Here is a 27282-nt window from a genome sequence, read left to right as displayed (position 1 = left end):
TCAACCCTTCAAACACAATGTGATCGCTCCGAAAATAACTTAAAAGTGACTAAAAAGACCAACATGATATTCTGCTGTCTTCCTTGACAGCAGAGGTCAAAAATCCAGATGACTAAATTTTGCTCAAGTGTTTTTCACACCTCAAAGAAGGTAATTTAAATTTCAAAGCAGAATAAAGCTTTGAATTATCAAAATTATAGTCAGGAATTTATATTTTCTCTCATAATAATGTGAAGTGGAATCAGTCAAGGTTGACAGCAAATAACTCTTGAGTTCACTTTGACCTATCTAGCAGCGAGAGATGGGTCTCTTTATGTAAAAGGGTGTATCTTGGTCACAATTGTCTGTGGTGTCTTTTTTGTTCTTGCCCTCTCACTTCATTAAGCTGCATTTCAATACACTGACAAAAGATATAGTTTGTCACGCTCTGTTTGTCACCCACTCTGCCTGAACAAGAAGATGCCAAGTTGACGGATGCCTGAGAATAAATGCCAAGATATCTCAGTGGGTACAGATACCAAGCAGTAGCTCACTTCAAATTCACATCATAAGATCAAAACATCATAAAAGTATTGTTGCATGAATCACACTTGTTTATTAATCAACTGTGTCATAACTATTGGCTTTCAGATGAAGCCTGGGTTCATGTCTTGAAAAGGAGTACTTACAATTTATTTAGATAAACTGCAATGATAGTTAGCAACATATTTAGGCTGAAGTGTTTCAAATGTCTCTGTAAAATTATGCCCCGATGAGTTCAAGATATTAAAATTTTGATTAGACACTATCTTGTCAATCCCTTGTCTATAAATGTCTGCCTGTATAAATTGTACGATTTCCTTAACTGTTGAGTACAAGTACTTCATAGAAGCTATTGATTTAGAATTATAGAGATGTACTACATGGAAACAGACCCTTCGGTCCAACTTGTCCATGCTGACCAGATATCCCAACCTAATCTAGTCCCATTTACCTGCACTCAGCCCACATCCCTCTAAACCTTCCTGTTTATATACCCATCCCATTTGTGCTGGAAGGCCAGAAATTTCTTGCAGTTTATATTAACTATTTTGTATTCTCTTCAAAAGGATAAAAATAAATTAATCTCCAAGGAAAAAGAAATAAGAACTAAGAATTCAATGCAGTCAATAGAGTCATAGAGATGTACAGCATGGAAACAGACCCTTCGGTCCAACTCGTCCATACAGACCAGATATCCCAACCGAATCTAGTCCCACCTGTCACCACCCGGCCTATATCCCTCTAAACCCTTCCTATTCATATACCCATCCAGATGCCTTTTAAATGTTGCAATTGTACCAGCCTCCGCCACTTCCTCTGGCAGCTCATTCCATACATGTAGTCTAAGGAAAAGTGAAAATGGTAGTTTCAACAGGAGGTAAAAGTTTGAAACTTAATCTGCCAACAAAATCCAATCATAATCTGAAAGAAAAGAAAGCACACATGGTTCAATGAAGTTGGGTGAAGTCACTATACCGAATAAATCTGAGTTTTGAAAGCAATATGCTGGATTTAAGCCCACGGTCACCATCTCTCATGGAGAAACTGGGAGAATGAAATGGAGTCCTTATAGGAAGTGGGGTGTGAGGATGTATAGAAGTAGTAATGGTGGGAGTCCAACCCATTAAGAACAATTTGTTTGAGTTTGACTTATTGTTCTCATATGAACTGAGATACAGTGAAAAGTGTTGTTTTGCGTGCTATATAGGCAGATTGTACCAAACAAAGTGCATCAGCGTAGCAGAACAGAGTGCAGAATACAACGTTACAGCGAGAGAGAGAGAGAGAGAGAGAGATAAGAGAATTAACATTTGAGAGGCCCGTTCAAAAGTCTGATAACAGTGGGGAAGAAGCTGTTGAGTCTGTTCATATGCATATTCAAACATTTATCTTCTGCCTTATGGAAGAGGGTGGAAGAGAATATAACCTGGGTGGGAGGGGTCTTTGATTGTGTTGGTTGCTTTCCCGACGCAGCAGGAAGTATAAATGGAGTCAATGGGTGGAAGGCTGGTTTGCGTGATGGACTCTTGGGAAGAGCAGTTGCTAAACCATACTGTGATCCATCCAGACAGGATGCTTTCTAACGTGCATCTATAAAAATGAGTAAGAGTCTTTGTGGACATGCTGAATTTCCTTAGTCTCCTGAGGAAGTAGAGATGTTGTTGTGCTTTCCTGTCTGTCACATTGATGTGGGTGGACTAGGACAGATTGTAGGTGATCATTAGACCCATCTCCATGTCAGCACCATTAATGCAGACAGGGGCATGCCCTCCACTCCATTTCCTGAGGTGAATGACCAGCTCCTTTGTTTGGCTGATGTTGATGGAGAGATTGCTGTCTTCACACCATACCACTAAGCACTCAATCTCTTTCCTGTATTCTGTCTCGTTGTTGTTTGAGATTCAACCTACAGTGGTGGTGTTGTCAGCAAACTTGTAAATGAAGTTGGGGTGGAATTTGGCCACACAGTCATTGTGTATAAGTAGTTTAACAGGGGGCTGAGTATGCAGCCTTTCAGGACATTGGGGTTGATGATTATGATGGAGGTGTTGTTGCCCATTCTTATTGATTGCGATCTATGGGTCAGGAAGTTGAGGATCCATTTACAGAGCAGGGAGCCAAGACCTAGGTCTCAGAGTTTAGAAGTTAGTTTGCTTGGAATTATAGTATTTAAGACAGAGCTGTAGTCAATAATTAAGAGCCTGATGTAGGTATCCTTGTTATCCAGTTGTTCCAGGATGGGTGTAGGGCCAGGAACTGTGGACCTGCTCCACTGGTAGGCAAATTGCAAAGGATCAAGACAATTTGGGAGGTTGGAATTGATGTGAGCCATGACTAACTTCTTGAAGCTCTTCATAATAACGGAGATCAGAGCCACTGGGCGGTAGACATTGGGGCATGCTGCATGATTTTTCTTTGGCACCAGGATGATGGTGATCTTCTTCAAGCAGGTGGGGACTTCAGATTGTAGTAGGGAGAGATTAAAGATGTCTGCGAATACTCCCGCCTGCTGAGAGCATGACCGGGGACTCCATCTGGGCAGGTCACTTAAGCGGGTTCATTCTTCCTAAGGGCCAATCCAATGTCTGAGGCGGTAATCATGGGTACAGGTGCATCAGAGGCTTTTGGGGTAAGTGACATAGTTTCACAGCCCTTCTGTTCAATGCGAGAGTAGAATGCATTGAGCTCATTGGGTAGGGATGTACACTTGTCTGCGATTCTGTTTGATTTCGCTCTGTAGCCCATTATGTTGTGTAAGCCTTACCACAATTGATGGGTGTCTGTATGGTTTGTCTCAGCCTCAAGCTTAGTTTGGTATTGCCTGTTAGTGTCTCTGATGGCTTTACAAAGGTTATACTTGGATTTCCTGTATAGGTCAGGGTTACCAGACTTGAATGCCTCAGACCTGGACTTCAGTAGGGAGTGAATCTCCCAATTTATCCATGGTTTCTGGTTGGGGAACATTCAGATTTTCAGCGCGCAATCTTTGACACATGTACTAATGAAGTTTGTAATGGTAGTGACATTCTTGTTTAGGTTGGCCGCTGAGTTCTTGAATATGGACCGGTCCAATGACTCTAAGCAGTCCCATAGAAACCCTTCCGTTGCCTCAGACCAACAACTGCCTTACTTTCTGTACTAGGTCCTCACGCTTCAGTTTCTGCTTGTAAACCGGAGAAGAAGATCGCAGCGATATGATCAGATTTTGCAAAATGAGACCGGAGGATAGAGAGATAGACATCTATTCACACTTCTTATTAGCACTCTTCTCTCTCTCTCGGCTTATCAGCTCTTTGTTTGTCTATCCCCTTTTCTTCCTCCTTCCCTCTGGGCTCCGTCTCCATGTAATCTCTTCAGCATCCCACCATTCCAACCCCCTTCCACTGATCAGCATAAGTACACCATTTCCCAGCTATTGTCAGTTATGATAAAGGGTCACTAGATTCAAGACATTAACCCTGTTTTTCTCTGAACAGATGGCGCCAAACCTGCTGAGTTTCTCCAGCAACTTTGTTTTTACTTCAGATTTCCAGCATCTGAAGTTCTGTGCTTTTACCTTGGTGAATGCACAAATCATCTTACAAGACTTTTAAGAATCATCTCAGTTCCATGACATCTCTGCAAGAGTTTCTCAGGGCAGATTTCTAAAACAAAAATCTGCTCAGATGTGGTATGATACACCTCTGGAGTAGGTAGGACTTGAACTCGAGTGTTTTGGCCCAGAGGTAGGTACATTTTGACTCTACCACAAGAGGCCCAGGTGTTCTTCGGGGGATGTACTAGGTTCAACCACTTCATCAATTTAATCATTTATTATAAAGGTCAGAAATTGGAATGTTTACTTAAGATTGCATAATGTTCAGCACCATTTGTAACTACTGAGATACTGTGCGTATATTGATATACAGCAAAACCTGAAAAATATGGAGGAGAAAGTGAGGTCTGCAGATGCTGGAGATCAGAGCTGAAAATGTGTTGCTGGAAAAGCGCAGCAGGTCAGGCAGCATCCAGGGAACAGGAGAATCGACGTTTCGGGCATGGATGCTGCCTGACCTGCTGCAAAATATGGAGGCTTGTAACATTCACATGTTGAAAATGCAAACCAATGACAATGTCTAACAACAGAGAATCGAAACCCCTTACACTCAATGGCATTATCTTCACTGAATCCTCACTAATAACATCCAGGGGTTACCAATAACCAGAAACTGAATCGGACTAGTCATAATAATACAAAGTATGTCAAGGACAAGGAATTATGTAAGTAACTCATTTCTTGACTCCCCAAAACCTGCCAATTATTTACACAGCACAAATGAAGGGCATGATCGAATGCTCCTCACTTGCCTGGATGGATGTAGCTCCAACAACACTCCAGAAGTGTGACACCATCTGGAACAAAGCAGCCCATCCACAAAAAAAAACATAAATTTCCCTCTATCACTGACACTCAGCAGCAGCAGTGCTTACCAACCCACAAGATGGACTGCAGAAATGCATCAAGGATCCTTTGACAGGAGCTTCCAAACAGACAACTGCTATCACCTTAGAAGGATAAGGGAAGCAGATGAATGGGTACACCACCACCTGTAATTCCTCCCCAAGCCACTCACCATCTTGCTTGAGAAATATATCACTGTTCTTTAACTGTCTTTGGGTCAAAATCTGGGAACTCCCTCCCTCCTTGCATTTGGATCTATCTAGGCCAAATGGATTACAGCAGTTCAAGATGGCGGCTCACCACCATTTCTTCAGGGGCAACTTGGGATTGGCAATAAATGCTGGGCAAGCCAGTAAAGCCTAAATCCCCTGCATCAATAAAATAAATCAGGTTATATGCAAGTGAGCAGTTAAGCACACCAATGAATTCTCACCACGAACGGGCTTATTGTTTCTCCATACATTACTGGGAGTCTGACATATGGCCTCCTTCTCAAATTGTGCCCACCTGCCGTCTTGCCCACTCTGGCAGACTTTAATAATGTGCTGCCTAAGGTGATTTTCATCATCTAAACTTTCATATTGGATCAGTTTATATGGCTTGGAATCACTATGAGGCACTATTGAAATTTATGCTATTTAAGGGACAAAGGAGTTTGTTGTTAAAAATTTCCCTAAATCTCACTACTTGCTCATACGTTTACCATGCACACATCACAGGAGTGTGTTCATCTCTGATGGGTTATAAATTGCCTCCATAATCCAAAGCAAACATGAACTCAAGTAGCCTAACATCTGTACAGTCCGATTACTGTCAGCTGCACTGGCTTGGCTTCCAGATACAAAAATTAATGACAATAATTTATGTCTAATTGCATGAAAGATTGGAAATCTATTCAATATCTGGTATAATTAATGTACGTCTCAAAAAAATTTATTCACAATTAAATGCCATCATCTGGAATTGATGTTGAACATTGAACCAATCTTGCATTGGTAAATTTAATGCAAGGCAATCTTGTGAATTTAACATTCGGTGTGTTTTAGGAAAAAAAAGGCCAAATGTGAAATTGTACCAAAGAATACTATCTCTGTTGCAGTTTGCCTAATACAGCTTTCACCACGATCATTTCACATTCAGAGCAGCAGAATTTACCTGGAAATCTTCATCCGTCAAATAAATTTCAAGCTTTAATGGATCAACACCCTCTGGCAAAGGCCGGGCTTGAAGTTCTGCCAGAGGGTACTGCGTCTTACACAACTTGCTCAATACATCCTCTACCAAAATTATTTTATTGCAGCCTTCAGCTTCCTAGGATTTGAAAGAAATAGAAAAGAAAAACAGGTTGTAGGAAACCAATATGAACAGCAGCAGCATGAGGATTTGAAAATAAACACGAGTAAAATCTTTACCGCTTCAGTGATCTCTGCGACATCTTCCCTGTGTTCCCAACTGGGAAACATATTTGTAAACGTCAGTGGTTCAAAACCTGCATGTATCAGGTAGGACTTTGGTGGCTTCTTGGCATTCTTTACTGTCATCAAATAATTGAAGATCATTATATGTTAGTTACCAAGCATCACTCCAACTGTAATCAAATCTTCTCTCAGACAATATACACAATGAAATAAGGAAACACTTTGTTTTGCTAAACCACACATTTAAGTGTATTTAAACATGCATGACCCGCTAAATTTAGTTGGCACAAATCTGCTATAGCAGCAAGGTTACTGAATAATAAACTGATAGAAGAGTTGAGGTCACAATCCAAGCAAATCAGTCTGACATCTTATCACTGACGGCATCGTGAATTTTTCAAAGAATGCCAGTAAATCCCATGGTCAAATTACAGCAAGAGTAGTACAAACACTCACTTCTGTGGTGAAGGTTTCTGCACTGAAAAATGTGATTCTATAATGTCAGCTTTCATAAGGTCACAATAAAGCTGACGGTGGCATCAAATCTGGACAGCAACTGTTAGCCTTTGGAACTCCTTGCCACCAAGTTGTCAGCTCAGAAGCCTTGCGTATGTTTAAGAAAAAGATAGACAGATTCTTGATCAGCAGGAGAATCAAGGGTTATGGAGAAAGGGCAGGAAAGTGGACGCGAGGAGTGTTGGATCAGCCATGAACCTATTGACCATAAGTAATAGGAACAGGGGTAGGCTATTCAGCCCCTCAAGAGTCAAGAATGTGTTGCTGGGAAAGCACAGCAGGTCAGGCAGCATCTGAGGCGGAGGAGAATCGACGTTTCGAGCATAAGCCCTTCATCAGGAATGAGGCTCGTGGGCCGCGGCTGAGAGATAAATGGGGGTGGGGGCGGGGAACGTAGCTGAGAAAGCGATAGGTTTGGATCATGGCTGATCAAACATTCTTCAGTGAAGCTGGAGGCTTTGAATCCATTGGAAGCAGTGAGTTATTGTGGATTATTTCCCATAAATACTGTAACCTTGTGGAGAACATGCTGTGACAGTATAAAAGTACATGTGATGCAGGGTTATTGATTGTCAAGACATTCATAAGGATTACCTTTTCTGTAGCTAATAGTATTAGTTGCTTACTAAGAAATGTTTAAATAATGTTGATCTTGGTTTGTTCATTACAGTAAAGAAATTAAAATTTGAAATCATGAGATTCCTTTAAGACGACCCCCAGGAGTTCAAATCTCTTGCTTACAATCTCTACAAAGAGTGTGACACTGTCTTCATTGGTGTTTCTAACCACAAACTGAACATTCAATTGACTTGGAGTGAAAGCAGTTTCCATCTCAGAAAGTCTAACAATTGAGAAAAAGGGATCAATGCCAATTGCATAACACAAATATAACACGTTAATAAAATACAAAAATCATATATCTACTTGACAACAAATATTCATTAATCTGCAACGTAGTTTTTAGGATGCTGATGGGAAAATTTAAGTTCTCTCCACATTGCTCTAAGTTGTACTACACAAACAACATTGATTACCTGGCAGACAGCACCATGACAGTTATCTGTATAAACCATTCAACAATGATATCAATGAGGAAATCGGCATAGTTGCCAAGAAAGAGGCTAATAACGCAGCCTGCTCTTGTTCTCAGGCATGAATGCTTTAATTGTATGTGGCAAAGAGATACCAAGTCCCGTAGTCACTTTTATAAAATTCTTTCATACAATATGGATGTTGCAGACTAGGCCGACATACTTGATGACTGACATGGAACGATGGGCCAAAGGGCCTCTTTCCATGCAGTAAAATTTTTCTGGCTCTGTCTGTTGTCCATTTCTAATTGTGTAATCGGAGATGCAAATGTTGACTTTGCCAATGTTGACCACCTAACTTGAAAGAATAAATAAATTAACAGGCCCATGAAATGCTTAAATGTTACTGCAGTATGTGATCTTTAGCTTTCAACATATGATTCCCACTCCCTTTGTTCTCAATGTGACACTGTGAACATATCCTTGAGATACTCACATAACATGTAGAATATAAGGTGATATGAATCTATGAGACTGTACAATTGAGGATATATCAGATGGGAATCCATTTCATCTTTTGTCAATATATTAGGTGTTATTCACAAATACCTTGTCCTAAACTCATGCAGCACTTGTACAATGTGGCTGGTTTATACTCCATATTAGGCTCCATTTTCAGTCAGATGTCAGACACTGAACATGGGAATACTTTAGAGCTTCACCCTACACAGTGTGCTTTAGCCATGCCCAAAGTTTTAGTCAACTGAAAGCTAAGGAGCAAATTTGGTCTCCAATCAGGAGCGGGGCAGAAATGGCAGATCTTGACACTCGAGGGCTAATGGATGTGGGCCTTCCACATTCCAACCGGGTCCTTCATAGGCCCTGTAAAGTAACAATAATTGATCTCCAAGGCCATCCTGGTGGGCAGCCAAACCAATCTGAAACTGCCCTGTTTCAAAACAGGCCGAGGTTGGGGATGTACTAGGGTGAACTGACACGGAGTCCAGCAGCATCTGTGATTTGGAACACAAACTTTTTAAAATCCATTTATTAATGCTACACATAATGGAGGGTATGTCTAAAACCACCACTTTTATAAACTATCATCTTTCACTTGATGAGTACTAATTACGTGCAACATTAACAAAGAACATTAAATTATATTATTCCAAGATCCTTCAAATTGCCCTCGCCATCCAGTGCGGCCATCCTACATTGAGGACAACGAATGACATATTTAAAATGTTTATAATGTAACAAAAACAAGGATGGCATGACATGGTGGTTATGACTAACCCTGGGTAATGACCTGTGCAACAAAGTCGGAACAGGTCTGGCAGTATCCATAAAGAGAGAAACAGAATTAATGTTTCGATTCCAGTGACTGTTTGTCAGAACCGGCACAACGTTTGAATTCCACCTCGGCAGATAGTTAACTATGAATTGAATAAAATCTAGAATTAAAAACTAATCTAATTGCAATCACTACTGACGGTTGTTAAAAACCCATCCGGTTCACTAACAATTTAGGGAAGGAAATTTCCTATCCTTACCTGACTCCAGACCCATAGCAATGTGGATGACTTTTAACTGCCCTTTGAAATGACAAGTGTTATGAAGATGCAGGTGTGTACTGTACCTTTAAGAGAGACAGGAAGCTGGCAAGGACTGACTGAAAGCACAGAGTGTGCTGAACAATTTAAACATGTAACATCTGGTTGAAACAAATAGTTAGAGTTGCCATGGAACAAACACAAATTCAAATTCGGCCATTCTGTTTAAACAATGCCCCAGATACCAAAGTCCAATCGAATTTGAATTTAATGTTTTGATGACATCAAACCAATGCAATGATCTGATGTTTTGAGGTGTAAAACTGGACATTTGAACAGTTAGGGGGAGAACTGCAAAGCGCACCAACAAGTACAGACTGCTAGCTGGAAAGCTCTCTGAAAGGTATTTGTTCGTACGAAAAAGTTGTGCAGCAGAAGACTGAAGAGAAGATGACCCAGAAAAATACAGAGGAAAATCTACAAAGGAGAATTGACAGCTGGCTGGTTTTGAAGCATGATTATTTTTTGTAAGTTTTTAATCGGACCAGTATTGTAGAGTGGGAGGTAAAAGATAGGTTGAAGAGAAGGGAGTTATAAATAGTTGTGGTTTTAATGTTCTCTTTTGGACTTAAAGAACAAAACTGTTAATTTTTACTTTAAATAGTGAAATCTGGGATAGTGTCTTGTCTCTCAAAATTTAAGAGATTAGGTGAGTTTCTCTGTGTGTCAGGTTTAAATTAGGAGAGTGTTTTACCCATGTCATAACACAAGCAAGCATTCAACTTGGGCAATTAGAGATGGGGAATGAACATTGCTTCAGCCAGTAATGGCCTCACCCCATATGCAAGTAGAAAAAAGGCCCAAAACATGAGAAAATAAATACAGGGTGGGGAAAGAATCAAATAAGCAGTAGAAGGTAACATTACAACGTAACCACCTGTAAATTAAATGATTGAATTCCAACTCCTAATTAATATCTTCAATTCTTTAGATGGTAATTGTCAATATCTGCAGCGTACCTTTGCAGTATTGTAGCACTGTCTCCATTGCACATTTCCGGTCGGCGTCCCAGCGAATTCGGGCAGACCCTGTGATTTCATTTTCTGTGGGCCACCAGCCCTGCCAAAGGTATACCTCGTGGTGATTGTCCACCAAGAATAAAGCTGGACATAAGAGACAGAAGATGCTGATATACACTGGAGTACTGCAGGTTTCTTGAAACTTAGCTACTAAAAGTATCAGACTCTCTTTTTGGTCAGGAAGGTATGGATTTATATCTGGTATTGCTGGTGAATGTTAAGGAAATTGTTCATCTGTGATTTAATAGAATCATAGAATCCCTTCAGTGAAAACAGGCCATTTGGCTCAACAAGTCCACACCAACCCTTTGAAAATCCATTCCCCTACCCTATTACTCTACATTTCCTCTAACCAATGCACCTTTCCTACACATCCCTGAATACTACGGGCAATTTAGCATGGCCAATTCCCCTAACCTGCACATCTTTGAACTGTGGGAGGAAACAGCAGCATCCGGAGGAAACCCACACAGACATGGGTAGAATGTGCAAACTCCACACAGACAGTCGCCTGATGCTGGAATCAAATCCAGGTCCCTGGCGTTGTGAGGTAGCAGTGATAACCACTGCGCCACTGGGCTGTCCTTTAAATCACAACTCAACTCAGATTTCTTAGGCAGAAATGCCTGAGGTTGGCAGACAGCTCCAGAAGGACAATTAGTGGCCAGTTGACAAGATTTTTAACAAGCCTATTCAGTATCCATCAAATCCTGACAGTGGGCTGAATTCGTGCAGAGTGAGATATCTGATTCCTCTGTGAGGGGACATCTCACCCTCTGCTGGCTAATCTGATTGGCTCTTCCCACAAATTTGTTCTCAGACTGCCACCAACTGTACAAAGTGCAAATGTCAGTAGTGGACAGATCCACTAAACAAAGTGTGGAATATAAAAACATTTATAAAGAAATTAAATATCATTAGATACAACCATTAGAAATCGCAGCTCTTATTTATATCAACTTTTATAGAGCATCACATCAATAAATAAAAGCAAGAAATAACAAAGGATTTTCTTTAAACAAAGTCTGCTACAACACAAATTCCATTTTTGGTGCAAATACTTCCTGATTCCACAGATAATCAAGCAAAACTAAAAAGAATTGGCCATCCCACATCACCACTATTCCATCCTCCAGCTTAGACCACAAGAAATAAGAGTGGAAGTAAAGCCATTCGGCCCATTGAGTCATCATGGCTGATGGGCATTTCAACTCCACTTATCTGTACTCTCCCTGTATTCCTTAATTCCTTGCGAGATTAAGAATTTATCAATCTCTGTCTTGAAGACATTTAATGTCCTGACCTCCACTGCGCTCCATGGCAGTGAATTTGACAAGCCCACCACTCTCTGGCTGAAGAAATGTCTCCTCGTTTCCGTTCTAAATTGATCCCCTCTAATTCTAAGGTTGTGCCCATGAGTCCTAGTATCCCTGCCTGACGGAAACTATTTCCCAGTGTCCATCCTTTCTAAACCATGAATTATCTTGTAAGTTTCTATCAGATCTCCCCTCAACCTTCTGAACTCTAACAAATACAATTACAGGAGCCTCAGCAGTTCATTATATGTTAGGCCTACCATTCCAGGGATCATCCGTGTGAATCTCTGCTGGACACACTCTAGTGCCAGTATGTCTTTCTTGAGGTGTGGGGCCCAAAACTGGACACAGTGTTCTAAATGGGGCCTAACCAGAGCCTTATAAAGTCTGAGCAGCAGCTTTTACATTCTAACTCTCTTGAAATAAATGACAACATTATATTTGCTTTCTTAACCACAAACTCAATCTGCAAGTCAACCTTTAGAGAATCCTGTACTAGCACTCCCAGATCCCTTTGTACTTTGGCTTTATGAATTTTCTCACTGTTTAGAAAATAATCCTTGCCGGTGTTCTTTTTTCCAAAGGCCAAGACCTTGCATTTGCTCTCATTGAATTTCATCAGCTATTTCTTGGACCATTCTCCTAAACTGTCTAAATCTTTCTGTGGCCTCCCCACTTCCTCAGAACCACCTGCCTGTCTGCCTAACTTTGTATCATTGGCAAACTTGGCCAGAATGCCCCCAGTCTCTTCATTCAGATCATTTATAAATAAAGTGAACAGCTGCGGCCCCAACACTGAACCCTGCGGGACACCGCTTGTCACCAGCCGCCATTCTGGAAAAGAACCTTTTATCCCAACTCTCTGCCTTCTGTCATAGAACCAATCCTCAATCCATGCCAGTAGCTCACCTCGAACACCATGGATCCTCACCCTACTCAGCAGCCTCCCGTGAGGCATCTTATCAAAGGCCTTTTGGAAGTCTAGGTAGATAACATTCACTGGATTTCCCTGGTCCAACCTACTTGTTATCTCTTCAAAGAATTCTAACAGGTTTGTTAGGCACAACCTCCCCTGAGCTTGAGTTTCACAGCTCTTTTGTTCCCTGCAATCCCAAGCAATTAAGGTACCACTATGAGACATCTACTCATCTCCATCTCTAGCTATCTATATAATCTACTGCCCATTTCCCAGGTGGTTGCCCTTTCAGGAACAGTCAATTCATTCCTTGTTCAGTACTTTTGATGCAACTGTAAATTAGTGGAATTGGATAATCACTTTTCAAGCATTTATATTTTCAGATCATCCACTGAATTTAGAAATAAACCAACCTGGCTGTTGGGCAGTGTATAAATCTTCTTGTAAAAATGGCATTGAGTTAACCATGGTGGGCTCCCTGGCAGGATATAGGTACTCAGTGGCAACAAACTCTCCAGATGAACTACTGAGGATAAAGAGTCGAGGAGTGAAGTTGAATTTTCCAGGATCTGTGAACAAATTGTGTTTTTAGATTTCAATCATACGAAGAAAGGAAAAGTTACTAATACTTCAAATGGCAACATTATATTGAAAGCAGGGTGTTCTTTCAATGATCCGTTTCCCAGAATCCTAAACCATCCATCACAACCACTGAAGTAGTACATCTCACTCAAAATATACCACTTTGAACTCCACTAATGTTGTGTTAGAGTACCATCCAAGATTATGTACTTAATGTATGGACTGAGGCTTAAACACAATCTTGTTTACAATACCTCCTTCTGCAGATAGGAGTCAGGTTCTGTCTAATGATACTCCTGTGGTGTTGTCAGGATTTACAACACTGAATGAGTTATACAATTGCAAGTTATTGTTGATTGAGAAGTGAGAGTGAGCCATTTCAATCAGGCTGAAATTGAGCACACCTTCGACTGTTAACATATTAAACCGTCACTTATTGTTCGGTTATATAGACAAATGTTAATATATTGAACATGTACTTAACAGTTCATTTTACAGTTGAGAAAAAATAGAATATGGGGCAGAATGTTATAATACATCGACTCAGCTAGTACCATTGCTCTCTAGACAGAAAGGAATATCTTTCACACTATTCAGTGCAGAGTGCGATAGTTACTTTTTCGCAAACTAGAAACAGTTTGAAGTACATGGCAGCCATAAAGAAAGACTTGCTTAGACCTAATACCGTCACTAATCACTTGCAGAATTATTTCATACTCAATCAGAAACATGGTTACCTTGTAACATGCAGTCGTAGGCTTTTCGGTCTCTTCTTCCCAATGCTTCAAAGAACGTCACTGTTTCAGATCCCTCGTCACATTCATGTATGGTCACATTGATACTACTGTGCAGTCCTGCTTCCAATGGACGCCTGTAAAATATAGTTAAGTTAGTTTGTAGTCTGTTGTAGTTACAAAGAGTGACTAATGTTTGGTCAGAGTATAATCTACCATTAGTGTTGTGACCTTTTAAATAAATGTATTGACATGGGGCCATGCCAATCTGCAGTTTTCTTCCAGAAGGGCAAAAACAAAATTGCTTCAAAAGGAGGGAAAAGGAAAGGCTGCTCATTCTTTTTAAAGCAACATGCACAACCTTTAATCATTCCAAGGCACATTAATTTATTTATCTACTTTTTGACAAAATGTTGCTAATACTTTGTTATAAAATGTGGCAACCAATTTGTGCTTAGCTAGAAAGATAAACATCAATTTAATAAATGACCGGATATCCTGTTTCAGTGATGATGGGTGAAGAGTGAATCTCATTCAGGACAATCACGTGAACTCCATTACTCTTTTGTATAAATACATCAGGGGCTTTGAAAAAAAATTATAGATAGGTAGGGCCTTGTTTAAAGTTTCATTGAAACAATATTACCTCTATAAGTATACAATAAATGGCAGGACCCAGAGGAACATTGATATACTGAGGTATCTTGAGATGCTAATCCATAGCTCCCTGAAAGTGGTAACACAAGGTGGTAAATAAACGCAGTGCCTTCATTAGTGGGGGCATTGAGTGAAAATGTTGGCAAATCATGTTGCAGCTGCACAAAACTTTAGTTAGGTCACATTTGGAATATTGTGTCCATTTCTGATCGCCAACTACAGGAATGAAATGGAAGCTTTGGAGAGGGTTTGAAAAAGATTTACCAGAATATTGCCTAAATTGGAGTGTTTTGGCTCGAAGGAGAAGTTGTACAAACTTGGGTTGTTTTTGCGAGGCTGAGGGAGCAACCTGATAGAAGTATATAAAATTATGAAAGCGACTGATAAGGTGGATTATTAGAGTCTTTTCCCCAGAGCGGAAAGATCAAATACTCGGGAATAAAGGTTTAAGGTGAGAGGGGAGAGTTTAAAGGAGATGTGGGAGGGAAGTTTTTCTTTCACACAGGAGGGTGCTAGGTACCTGGAATGCGCTTGTCAGGGGAGGTGTGAGAAATAGAGATAATAGCAATGTTTAGGAGGCATTTAGATGGGCACATAAACAAACAGGGAGTGGAGGGATAATGGACCATGTGCAGACAGATGGGCTTAGTTTGGAACAACATCATGGTTGGCACAGATATTATGGGTCAAAGAGCATGTTGCTGTGCTATAGTATTGCATGTTCTGATGAGGGGTCCCTTCATTTGAGAAATTTATGATTTTTACAAAGAGAAGCAATTACTGTATTTAAAACATAACCTTGCTAATTTAATGAAGATCTTAAGAATAAAAAAAGCAACTGTGGTTAATTATATACTATTGATTTGAAAAATGTTATATTTCATTTTCTTGAGATTGCAACAATAATAGCCATGATGTGGAGGTGCCAGTGTTGGATTGGGGTGGACAAAGTCAGAAGTCACACGACACCAGGTTATAGATTTCTGACGTTGCAGCTGTAATAAGAATTTTAAACACTCTGCATACAAGATGTTCACTGCTTTAAATCAGTCCATCTTAAAATCTCTAACCAAGAGTTGAAATTTAAGCTTGCATTGACTGAGTGAACAACATAGCCATAACTGCATGATGATAGATCCAAAGATAATGTGTGTACTATAATATGAATATGCTACATCAGTGTAACAGTTCATCTGTATTCTAATGATATCACCTACAAATGGACAGCAAACCTTGGCCTCAATGTCAGCAAACAGCTCTTATGATGTACAATGGAATTCTTCGTACTCAAGCTTAGCACAGTGAACTTTGCAATGGGTCAGTGAAATGAACATCATGGCTATAAGGGCAGATAAGAAATGGAATACTCTGCAATGAGTGGCTCACTGATTGCCCCCAACAGCCTCTCCACATCCATCTAGGACAGTGTAATTTGGTCAGGTATTGCCCTGACACTGGCCTGAACATCAATCTCCTCTGTAATGTCAGCACGTGATGACTGCAGTTTGTCTGAAATATAGGAGGTGTTGCATCAAGATTCCTTTGACAGCAGATTTCTTCCCCTGAGAGAGACATGAGCTACACAGTCACACAGCACCATGATTCAGATGCACTCCATCTTTCCTTCCTTGCTGCTGGGTCATTGTCCTAGAAATACCCACCCTATAATATGTGGAAGCACAATTACATGGACTGCAATGGCTCAAGGCCATCACAGGTTTTGCACGTCAAGTGAGAATGAGTAATAGAGAGTCACCCATATGCTTAGAACACACTTTTAGAAAAAGTTTTCTTCTGTAGGAAAGCATTTAGAACTTCCTTTTAATTGTTAAAATAGTGTATTTAGTCAAAGACTAATGTTCCATGTGGAATACCTACATTTAATTCTTTTACAAAAATAATTTACACAAATACAATTCTGTGGTGATTCTTGCATTCCCCAAGTATTTGTTACTTACAGTTCCTTGATTTTGTTGGCTTCAGTCCTTCCTACCACTTTTGTATGTGGTTGCGCTTTGCAACCATGCCATAAGTAGATGACTGCCTTGTTGACATTCAGCAAAATCATGGAAGTTCTGGATCTCAGGCTACTACAGTGACACGCAACTTCAAGCAAGTTTCCTTCCATTGGAAGCTCTCCTCTGACACAGTACAACCGCCAGTCACCTATAGAGGGCAGTAACAGAAAGCACATCAGGATAATTATTACATGCTCCGTATAAACTGAAAATCAAAAAAATTTTTCGTGCACGTGGTCTATTCCAACAGATGGCTTCGCCATGTTTCAGTTTACACAAATTCCCAAAGGATATGAGAAAATGTCACAGCATTCTCAAAATACTTACTTTAGAATTGTGTAAAAGGACTTTTTTTTTCAGAAAAAGTAGCTTTCACTTTTCTAAGTCAATGCTTTTTTTTTTAAGAAGACTGAGATTTTTTTAACCAACACAATGCTCTTTGGAATGCCATGATTGAATGTGCCTCCATTCCTCGTTCTAGCAGTGTATTCCATACCCTAACCACTCTGCATTAAAAAGCTATTCTGAAACCTTTTCGTCATGTCACCTCTGGGTCTTTTCACTGTTAGCTTACATCAATGCTCCCAATTCCCAATTCTTGATCCCTCTCCAATGGGAGCAGTTTCTTTTTATTTACTAGATATCTAGATCCCTCAATTTTGAATGCCTCTGTCAATTCTCCTCTCACACCTGCTCTCAGAGGTAAATAATCTCAACTTCTCCAATTTATCTGCATAACTGAAATCTTATCTTCTGGAACCACTCGTATAAATCTTTTTTTGCATGGACATAATACCCCAGATGGGGCTGAAGTAGTGTTTTATTCATGCTAAAGTGTTCTTTGCTTTTGTACTCTATATCCATGCCCTATTTTTGAAGTACAGGTTCCTGTATGCCACCAACAACACTTTATCAATCTACATTGCTACTTTCAATGATTTGTGCAGATAGACTATATCCCACTTCTCTCCCCAGGCTTGGTCTCTCTGCTTATGCTCCCCTTTCAGTTATACCCTTGGTTGATGTTACATTCTGATGTCTGAACAAAGAAAGGTACTATTTCACACATCCTGTACTTAATTTCCACCGGTCCAACTACTCCATCAGCCAATGTCTTCCTCATGTTTTTTTATTATTTTGTTGAGTTTATCATGTTTAGAGATTTTGTGTAATTTAGGAATTCTGAAGTTATATCCAGTATACCCAATTCTAGGCCATTAATGTAGATCAAGAAATACAATGGTCTAAGTACCAACTGTTGTGTTTCCTTGAGCTACTGTTGAGTAACAAATAGAATTGATTCAGTTTACTTGAAATGCTCAAACAGGTTTATTAATAGCTTAGACTATAACTTGCAGTTACAGATAATTATATATATGCAAGCTCCTGCTAATGTGATCCTCTCTGGATTGTACATGGCAGTGAGTCTTTTGGCTTGCATCCTTGTCCTTGGCTCATCAGCATATTAAACTTCGTAAGTAAAACAACTCAAAGCAATACAGAAATCCTCTTTTATTATACCCTTCACCCAAAGATAAAACACAAATATTAACAGCAAAAAATACACATACAATAGAGTAGTTGCAAAATTCTTTACATGCAGAACCAAGAATTGAATGATTGAAGGGTTTAAGAGGGTTTAAGTATTGATGGTTTACTAATCCTTCTTGGTCATGTGATGGTGTAACCTTCCAGAGATTTAAACTTCACACTTGGGTGTTCAATGTGTCAGAGTTTTGCATATTGGCATGTTAATTGTCAACCTGGTGGTCTTCTGCACCTCCATTACCGGTGTTCATTCTTGCTAGTGTTTTATGCATAATTTTGTAGCGTCTAGGCTTGCAACACACTTTGGATACCTCTGTGAATATTGATTGATTGATTGTCACATGTACTGAAGTATAGTGAGATTAAACTGACTGGGCAGTGGTTGGATTTATCCCAAAATCTTATTTTTGAACACTTCTTCAGAAATTATTATACATCAGAAGACAGTAACAGATTTTAATCAGTATTTACAGAAAATAGTAAATTAGTCAAGCACATTCTACACAGAATAACTCATCTTTTGATTTGCCCATCATCTATCTGCCTTTATTATCTTATCTTCACTGCCCTTCCAGGCTGACATTATTATTTTGCAGCTCTATGGTAGCACAGATTTCTTATGCAGTTATTAAGTCAGATTGAGTGGCAAGAGTTTAAACTTGCCTTAATTTGCCTGGGCCACAAACCAGCTGTGACTAACCCTCTGTTAATGTTGCTTGATCGCAACTGTAAGGAGGTAAGGAATATTAGTCAGGAAAAATCTTCCTTTGCTTTCAGTGACTCTCCAATATGTCTCCATCTACGTGTACATTTGACATCTGCAACTCAGCAATGTAAATATTAAACCTAGATGCCCTCTGCTAAAGCTGAACTCTCTCAGTGCCCACTGACAATCTCTACATCTGCATTGGAGGAGGACTGGGAAAAGACATCCCATTGATTCTTAGGAAGTATGTGAAACAAAGGGAATAAAGAATGAGAATGGAACAAGAGTACAATATACTCAAAATCAGTTACTTAAAAAAAAACTGTTTTGGAGAACATGAATAACTTAATTGTATTTTAAGTGATTGGCTGGACCATTAAAGATAGTAGGCAGAAGTGGGTACTGCACATCCTGGAGATCAGAGTCAAGATTAGAGTGGTGCTGGAAAAGCACAGCAGTTGGGCAGCATCCGAGGAGCAGGAAAATCGATGTTTCAGGCAAAAGCCCTTCATCAGGAATAAAGGGCTTTTGCCCGAAATGTCGATTTTCTTGCTCCTCGGATACGGCCTGACCTGCTGTGCTTTTCCAGCATCACTCTAATCTTGACATTAAAGATAGTACCAGAGTCAGCTGTATTGGAATGATTTGTGGGCTAGAGTGAGTATGAACGACAAGTTTCCTAATTACTAACCTAATTCATGCTCTTCACTAAGATTTTATTGAATTCAGACTCAATGTTCCATGGTGGGATGTGAACTCAAGACCTCTAAATATCAATACAATATCATGACTTCATGAAAGCAAATAGTAGGCAGCTTACATATAAAAAGACATGGCCAATAAGCCATGTTGTGGATTAAGCCCTGCAAACAGAATACCACTTTGGACACTAGCATTTGTATGACATGGAGTACACTAAGCGCATTGTGCTCCTTTTATGGGTGAAGAAAGTTGTGCAGATAACAGTCCAGAGGAATCAAAGCAAGCCTGCACAGCAGGCAAATTAATTTCTCCTCAAAATTTTTTAATCTGTAGAGAATTATATGGTTGAGTTCAAGACTCTGACTGCAACATATTAAATTTGCTTTGTCCAATTCTATATCAACTTGCTAACACATCTAACAAAACACAAAACCATAAAGGATATTTACTTTGTGAGCTTTCTTCTTCCTCTTCCCTTTTGCCAGCATGCACAATCATTCCTCCTTGGAACAGCTGTAAGAAACAGGGTGGCTCCTTCCCCTGCAGCACTTGGACCTGCAATAATACAAGGTTTAAAATAAAAATGAAGCATTAGAGCATTTTTTTTCTATTAAACAAGTTCAATTAACTTTTTACAAGGGAGAGAAACACACAAATCAAACTTTTCACTTGACTAAAATTTAATACCATAATAATAGTCACACTGGTTCTTTCATATGAAGAAAATCTTTCAAATTACAACTCATGGATTTTACTGAAGAAATCAATACAAAGGCATTATAAAAGGCTTGTTCATCACCACAAAACAACTAATATTCCAAGGTAAAATTGAAAGCTGCAAGAAAAACAAATAACAAAATAAATAGGGTAAAGCAAAAATAAACCTAGAGTTAAACATGACACATACATGTAAAATTATTGTTTCTTTTGGCATTTCAAGTTTCTTGAAAATCTCCTTCCGAAACCTGAGATCTATTGCAATCTCAGAGTTCAGAAACATCTGAACTCGTGCTGCTGGTCAAATGTAGACGTGATTCAAAAAATAAAGACTGCCAACTAGTCAGCCTACAAGACTGAGTAAAAATGTGAGTTTGTTTCAACAGAAAGATGATTGCCTAATATGTATTTAAAGCAAATGAAATATACAAATGTACTCTTGTGACAACTCTATTAACTCCAAAGGTACAGATACAAATAATATCTCTGAAGTGCAATTGGAGTTACCAGGATATAGTGTAAAGGCAACTTTTTAAGAACATAATCTGTTTCAATTTTGCCTGTTTCAGCCTGTTTGCTTCAAAAATAAATAGTCATACAGCATGGAAACAGACCTTTCAGTTGAACCAGTTGATGCTGACCATGTTCCCAAGCTAGTCATTATTTAACAGCTTACCTCTGTAATCTCTATAGTGATTTCTGAAGATGCAACCTGGAAGAGTGACGAGCAGCATTTTGTTTAAAGAACAAATTATTACCAGAAACATTAAAGCAATTATTCTAAAATAGGAAATATAATCAGTTTGTAATATCCCTTTTATACAAAAGTCACAACTGTTTGTCCTTTCTACGGTAGGACACTGCTATTCACCATTTTACACATCGGGAAGACCCACCTGTGCTCCTCGCTCCTCGTCTAATTCTACAGTCATGAGAGCTGATGTTCCTTTCTCACTCACAGTTGAATGACGGCCTTGCCAAAAGTAATACACACACTTCTCCTTTCCGACAGCAGTGTTTCGAACAAGCTCGGACTTCTGCCTTTTACCAACTATGGCAAATATAAAGAAATAAAAACAGATTGTGCATCAACAGAATCAATGGATGCTCCTATGTACTACAGAATCCATCTCCCTGGAGAGCATTTTCTGTTTGCAACATTTTCCACCTCTTGACCCAATTGTCCCAAACGCTGCCTGCCAGTGATCCATCTGTGATAAGAGATGCTTTGGATGTGTCTTTAATAATAGCTCAAAATGTTTTTCTTATTCACTTGTGGGATGTGGCTGTTGCTGGCTGGCCAGCATTTATTGTGCATCCCTTGTTGCCCTTGTGAAGGTGGTGGTGAGCAGCCAACTTGAACTGCAGTCACCTACTGTAGGTTGACCCACAATGCCATTAGGGGGTAATTCCAGGACTTTGACCCGTGACACTGAAGGAATGACGATATTCTCCCAAATGAATGCCTTGGAGGTGAACCCTCTGGTGGCAGTGCTCCCATGTATCTGCTGCCCTTGTCATTCTGTACAGAAATGTTCATGGGTTTGGAAGGTGCTGTCTGAGGATCTTTGGTGAACTACTATAGCATAGTTGTAAATACTCACAGCTGCTTCTGAGTGTCAGTGATGAAGGGTGCTAAATAATCAGCAGCCTACTGCACATCTGCCTGAATTTCGACTTAGGTTATTGTAAAGACACTACCTTTGAATTAGCTAAGAATAACATATGTAAACAAATTTTCAGAGACCTAGTTTTATTCTGCTGAAACGTTGACCGTAAAGATGTCTCATTATTGTTCTATTTACAGGCTTTTATCATTACAGACCTAAAATACTGCGGATGTGAGAAATCTGAAAACAAATCCCACAGAAATATATAACTGGCCAGGTTATATATTTACAAGAGGTGTATATGTTGGGAATACAATGTTATTCACTTATTCCTTCCTTTTCCATATGTACCAATGAATGCTGGACTGGCTTAACACAAACTAACTATCTTGCCTAACTTTAATTCACTAGTAGGAACCAGGCAAAGGCAGTTAAAATGAAGCCAGCCAATTAGCAAACTGATCCTGCCAAGACTGATTTTAACTCCACTTTTGAACATGCAGGCATGAGGTCAGGGTGACAGGAGGGGGAAATTCCCACAAGGAGGGAGAACAGTCCTCCTTCAAATATAAAGACCCAGTTCAATGGTCTCAGGGTGGCAGTTGCAATGTTCATCAGAAACATAACAAGATAGGATTGTGACCCAGCAGATGGTGGTTCAGTTAAAACATTTACTGTTGTGTTTGGTTGTGGGTCAGGACTAAGAATTTCTCTGAGCCTGACCTGTCCCCAGCCTCTCCAACCCAGCTCTTGTTCTGCTGCCAAATTTCTGTTCCCTTCTCTCCATGGCCATGCAGTCGAATTGGGTGGAACTCTTGAATATTTATGCAAGTGAAGCCCCGCCATAAGATTAACCAAGACTCCATGACCCAGGCCTCTCAGCCTTGTGGCTCACCATATTCCCCCATTCTGCATCCTCATTTAAAACATAACTTCTGGTCTACCCCTATATGTCACAGCGTTTTGGAATTAACATTCCAACAACATAATATAAGCAATATAGAAGTTACAGGACCTTTATTCTTATTCCACTAAAACTCAAAGTGTCATTTCTATTTGCTTTAGGTTTAGAACCTGTATCTAATACTTTAATTTCACACCATTGATACTAACCTGTGCTGCTGACCAGATACTTTGATTTCACCACGTAGGTATCACCTTCATGAAACTGCCCAATGCTCTGTTTGGGCAACCTACTGTAGTCAAATTCAAGTATGTGCCATACATCAACAGAGAGGCTGGTGATCTCAAACTGCCTTCCGTCTTCTCCCTCTACTATTCCGTAGCCACGTCCGATATTTAACCCATCTAGTGTCATCCCAACAGGGGTGAGAGACTGAGGAATCATCAATGTGACATCATATGGTTTAAGATCATTCCCATACTCCTGCTACAAGACAAGAAATGAGTGTAAGTTGTATGCAAATTTAAACAGCAAAGTTAGAGCTGCAAATTGCAATTTAATAAGAAAAAAGACTACTAGTTGCCTTCAAGTAAATCTTGAAACAGATGAAATCTAATTCTTCTCTTTCCTTTCCCAAAATTAACATTTCCCAAATCAATTCAGAGAAAGATTTCGGTTAATTTTCTTTATAACAGACAGTGCATATTTTCAAGCTGATAATTAAGGTAGAATTTGAGAGTGATTCCTGGAGTTAAGTAGAAAATAATCACGCACTGCTCGAATAATTAAAGTTATTACTAATCCACAATGAAAGTAACCAGAGTCATACCGAATGAAATAAAATACAGTTGGTCCAGAATTAAATTCATCTTGCTACTAAAATTGAGTGTGTGAATGAAAACTTAATTTTCACCAGCTTTGCACTAATGATGTAAAGAAAATCTAGTTAAAATGTTTGTAGATTTAAAATAATAATCTGTTAGAGGCTTGGTATTAATCCTCCAGTAACATAATATAGCTACAGTGCTGGATTCTGTTACTGTGGTTTCAACTAATATAGAAGTATCTGTCAACATTCATTCACTCTCCCTCTGATATTCACAAGTGTACTCTACATGGTGAGAAAGAACAACAGGATCTCGATGTTCAAATACACCAATTATTGAAAGTTGCTTCACATGTCCACAAAACCACTGAAAAAACATACCAAGTGCTAAACTTTATTTGTAGAGGGACAGAATCGAAAAATAGGGACATTATGTTAAGCCTATACTGAACCCTGGTTAGTCAACACTTACCGTCTGAAAAGGTACTGTCTCCAGTTCTGATTGCAGGCACTGGAGAAGGTGTAACAAATACTTAAGAAATGTGTAGGCATATACAAAAGGCAAGATTAATAGGCTTTGTTTCTTTTCTCGATCAAGATGAGGTGACCTATCATAGTATTGACAATTATGATAGATTGTGATAGAATGGATACAGAGAAAATTATTCTTCTTGTAAGAAAAAGTTTCACTAGTAACCACCAGTACAAGATAATCATAAATATCTTAATAGGGCATTCAGAAGAAAATTTTACAAACAGAGTAATGAGGATGTGGAACACGCTATTACAAAATGAAGTGAATAGAATAGATGCCATTTATGGGGAATGTAAACAATATTTGAGTGAGTATGGAAGAGGGTTACATTTAGACGAAGAAGCTGACAAGAGGATCAAGTGGAGCATAAACATTGGCCAAAACTAGGCAGGTTGAATGAGAATGGCCTACTTCTGTGCCACATATCCTATAGGGTATACACATTAGTAAAATACAGAACCAAGTCAGGTGACATTTCCAATAAATGGAAAAATAACGAATTAGGTTGGCACTTAATGTAAATGATCATATCACATGCTTTTAAAAAGTGATAACTATATCTTCCTAATTACTACACTACCAGATCTCTGATATCACATTACCCCGACGAATCTACATCTTTAATGTGTTTTCTATATTGAGGGATTGGTGCACATTCAGAAAAGCCATCCTTTAGAGATGTTATATGGACTCTTCCCTCTTGGATGCAGGAGTGGATGAATGCTTCCTGTTGTCCTGTCAATATTTTTCACTTAGCCAAAGTTACTAAAACAGTTGTTTGAGATTATTTGCTATTCTCAAATTAACTGCTGCAATTCTTACATTACAACAGTGATTACACTTAAGAAGTTGATTCTGGAAGTAAAATATTGTGGAATGCCCAGGTGTCACGCAGTATTCAACTGTAATCGTATAAACGTATCATGATTTTTTGGCTCTTACACTTTTTGACCATATTTCTAAAAGTCACAAATCTGACTAGCTATTGCATGGTTTGATCGAGAGGCACTCATGTTAAAGAATTATACTTTGAATTCCTCAGTCGCTTTCAATCTACAGCCAGTGACATTTTGATTCTCTTTTTTCTGCATTATGTATTATTTTATATTTCAATGCATGTTTCTTCTCTTAAAATACTGAGAATAATGGAGAAGTAATCACTGACTCTTCACATCCACTACTGCAACCACTTAAGAATGAAAGTGGTATTCATTAATCATAATTTTGTAAATCTCACTTGCATGCATAAAGTCTCCTGAACAGCAACTGTTTCCCATTATCAACTGCACTCAAGAAGGTGTTAGTGAGTAGTCTTCTTCATCAGATACCCCCATTGTGCTGTTATAAAGGCAGTTCCAGGATCCTGAACCAGTGACAGTGAGGGAATAATGATATAGTTTCAATTCAGGGTGGTATGGGGCTGAGAGAGTCAGAGATTTTACAGCATGGAAAGATGCCCTACGGTCCATCACATCTGTGATGGTCATCAAACATCAATTTATTCTAATCTCATTTTCCAGCATACAAAGCAGTGGTCAAGTGCTATGGCACTTTTTCATCTAAATAAGGGTTCCTACTTCTACCATGCTTGAGGCAGGGAGTTCCAGAAACCTACGACGCTCTAGGTGAGATTTGTTTTTCCTCAAGTGCCCTCTAAATCTTAGCTCTTTACCTTAAAACTGTGCCCCTTGGTTACTGACCCTTTACAAAAGGGAATGGTTTCTCCCTATTTACCATGTACAGCATGGAAACAGATCCTTCTGCCCAACTCCTCCATGCCAACCAGGTTTCCTAAACTGAACTTGTCCCAATTGCCTATGTTTGGCTCATATTCTATGTTCCTCAGCACTTTTAAGACCATAAGACATAGGAGCAAAAATTAGGCCATTCAGCCCATTGAGTCTGCTCCGCCAGTCAATCATGACTGATAAGTTTCTCAACCCTATTCTCCTGCTTTCTCCCCATAACCTTTGATACTCAAGAACCTATCTATCTCAGTCTTAAATATTCTCAATGACCTAGCCTCCACAGCCTTCTGTGGTAATGAATTCCATAGATTCACCGCTCTCTGGCTGAAGAAGTTTCTCCCAATCTACATTCTAATAGCTCTTCCCTTTACTCTAAGGCTATGCCCTCAGGTTCTGGTCTCTTCTACCATTGGAAACATCTTCCTGACATCTATTCTGTCCAGGCCATCCAGTATTCTGTAAGTTTCAATTCCCAGCCTCTGACCTGCTCTTGTAGCTTCAGTATTCATATAGTTGGTCCAGTTTAATTTCTGGATAATGGTAACCCCCTGGGATGTTGAAAGAGTGGATAGAAATAGTAGTAATGCTATTGAATATCAATGGTTAGATTCTCTCGAGTTAACAGTGGTCATTGCCAGGCACTTAGGTAGCATGAATGTTAGTTGCTACTCATCAATCCAAACCAGATGTTGTCCAGGTCTTGCTAAATTTGGATTTGGACTGTTTCAGTATCTGAGAAGTCATGAACAATTTTGAATACTATGCAGTTGTCAGCAAACTTCTGTACTTCTGTCCTTATAGTGGAAGCAGGCTGATGAAGCAGCTATGTATAGTTGGGCTGAGGCCACGACCCTGAGGAACTCCTGCAGAGATTGAAGTGGGTCAAAGATGACTGACCTCCAACAATCTTTCTTTGAGCAAGACATGACTCTAACCAGAGGAGACTTTCTCCCCATTTCCAATTGATATTAATTTTGCTCAGGATCCTTGTTGTTACCACACTCAGTTAAATGCTGCCTTGGTGTCATCTCTGTTGATCAGCTCTTACATCTATGTTTGGACCAAAGCTATCATGAGGTCAGGAGTTAAGTGGCAAAGGATGAAGGCAAACAAGCATCAGTGAGCAGGTTATTACTGAACAAGTGCTGCTGGATAGTACTATTCAAGGACCCTTTTGTCACAGTGCTGATGATTGACAATAAT

At 39.4% G+C, this 27282-nt stretch overlaps 1 protein-coding gene across 20 annotated transcripts in view; it reads right to left on the bottom strand.

The window, feature by feature from the left end:
* svila (supervillin a) overlaps positions 1-27282 on the bottom strand; it is a 339560-nt gene that overhangs the window by 4941 nt on the left and 307337 nt on the right. For 19 of the 20 annotated variants that reach the window (XM_087987490.1, XM_087987491.1, XM_087987489.1 and 16 more), the window contains 9 exons: positions 23180-23456; positions 21353-21507; positions 20189-20294; positions 16724-16931; positions 14112-14245; positions 13206-13361; positions 10501-10644; positions 6376-6497; positions 6119-6274 (listed from right to left, as the gene is read on the bottom strand). In XM_087987490.1, coding sequence (XP_087843616.1) covers positions 6119-6274; positions 6376-6497; positions 10501-10644; positions 13206-13361; positions 14112-14245; positions 16724-16931; positions 20189-20294; positions 21353-21507; positions 23180-23456 — 1458 coding nt within the window. The remainder of the gene's footprint in view (positions 1-6118; positions 6275-6375; positions 6498-10500; positions 10645-13205; positions 13362-14111; positions 14246-16723; positions 16932-20188; positions 20295-21352; positions 21508-23179; positions 23457-27282) is intronic. The other variant, XM_087987480.1, reaches the window with a different exon arrangement.

This window comes from Chiloscyllium plagiosum, unplaced genomic scaffold, assembly GCF_037043375.1.
Source record: "Chiloscyllium plagiosum isolate Xiang-an unplaced genomic scaffold, Cpla_swu_hap1 HiC_scaffold_5, whole genome shotgun sequence".
Lineage (NCBI taxonomy): Eukaryota > Metazoa > Chordata > Chondrichthyes > Orectolobiformes > Hemiscylliidae > Chiloscyllium > Chiloscyllium plagiosum.
Note: the sequence above shows the minus strand (reverse complement) of the source record. Positions and strands in the feature narration are given on the sequence as shown.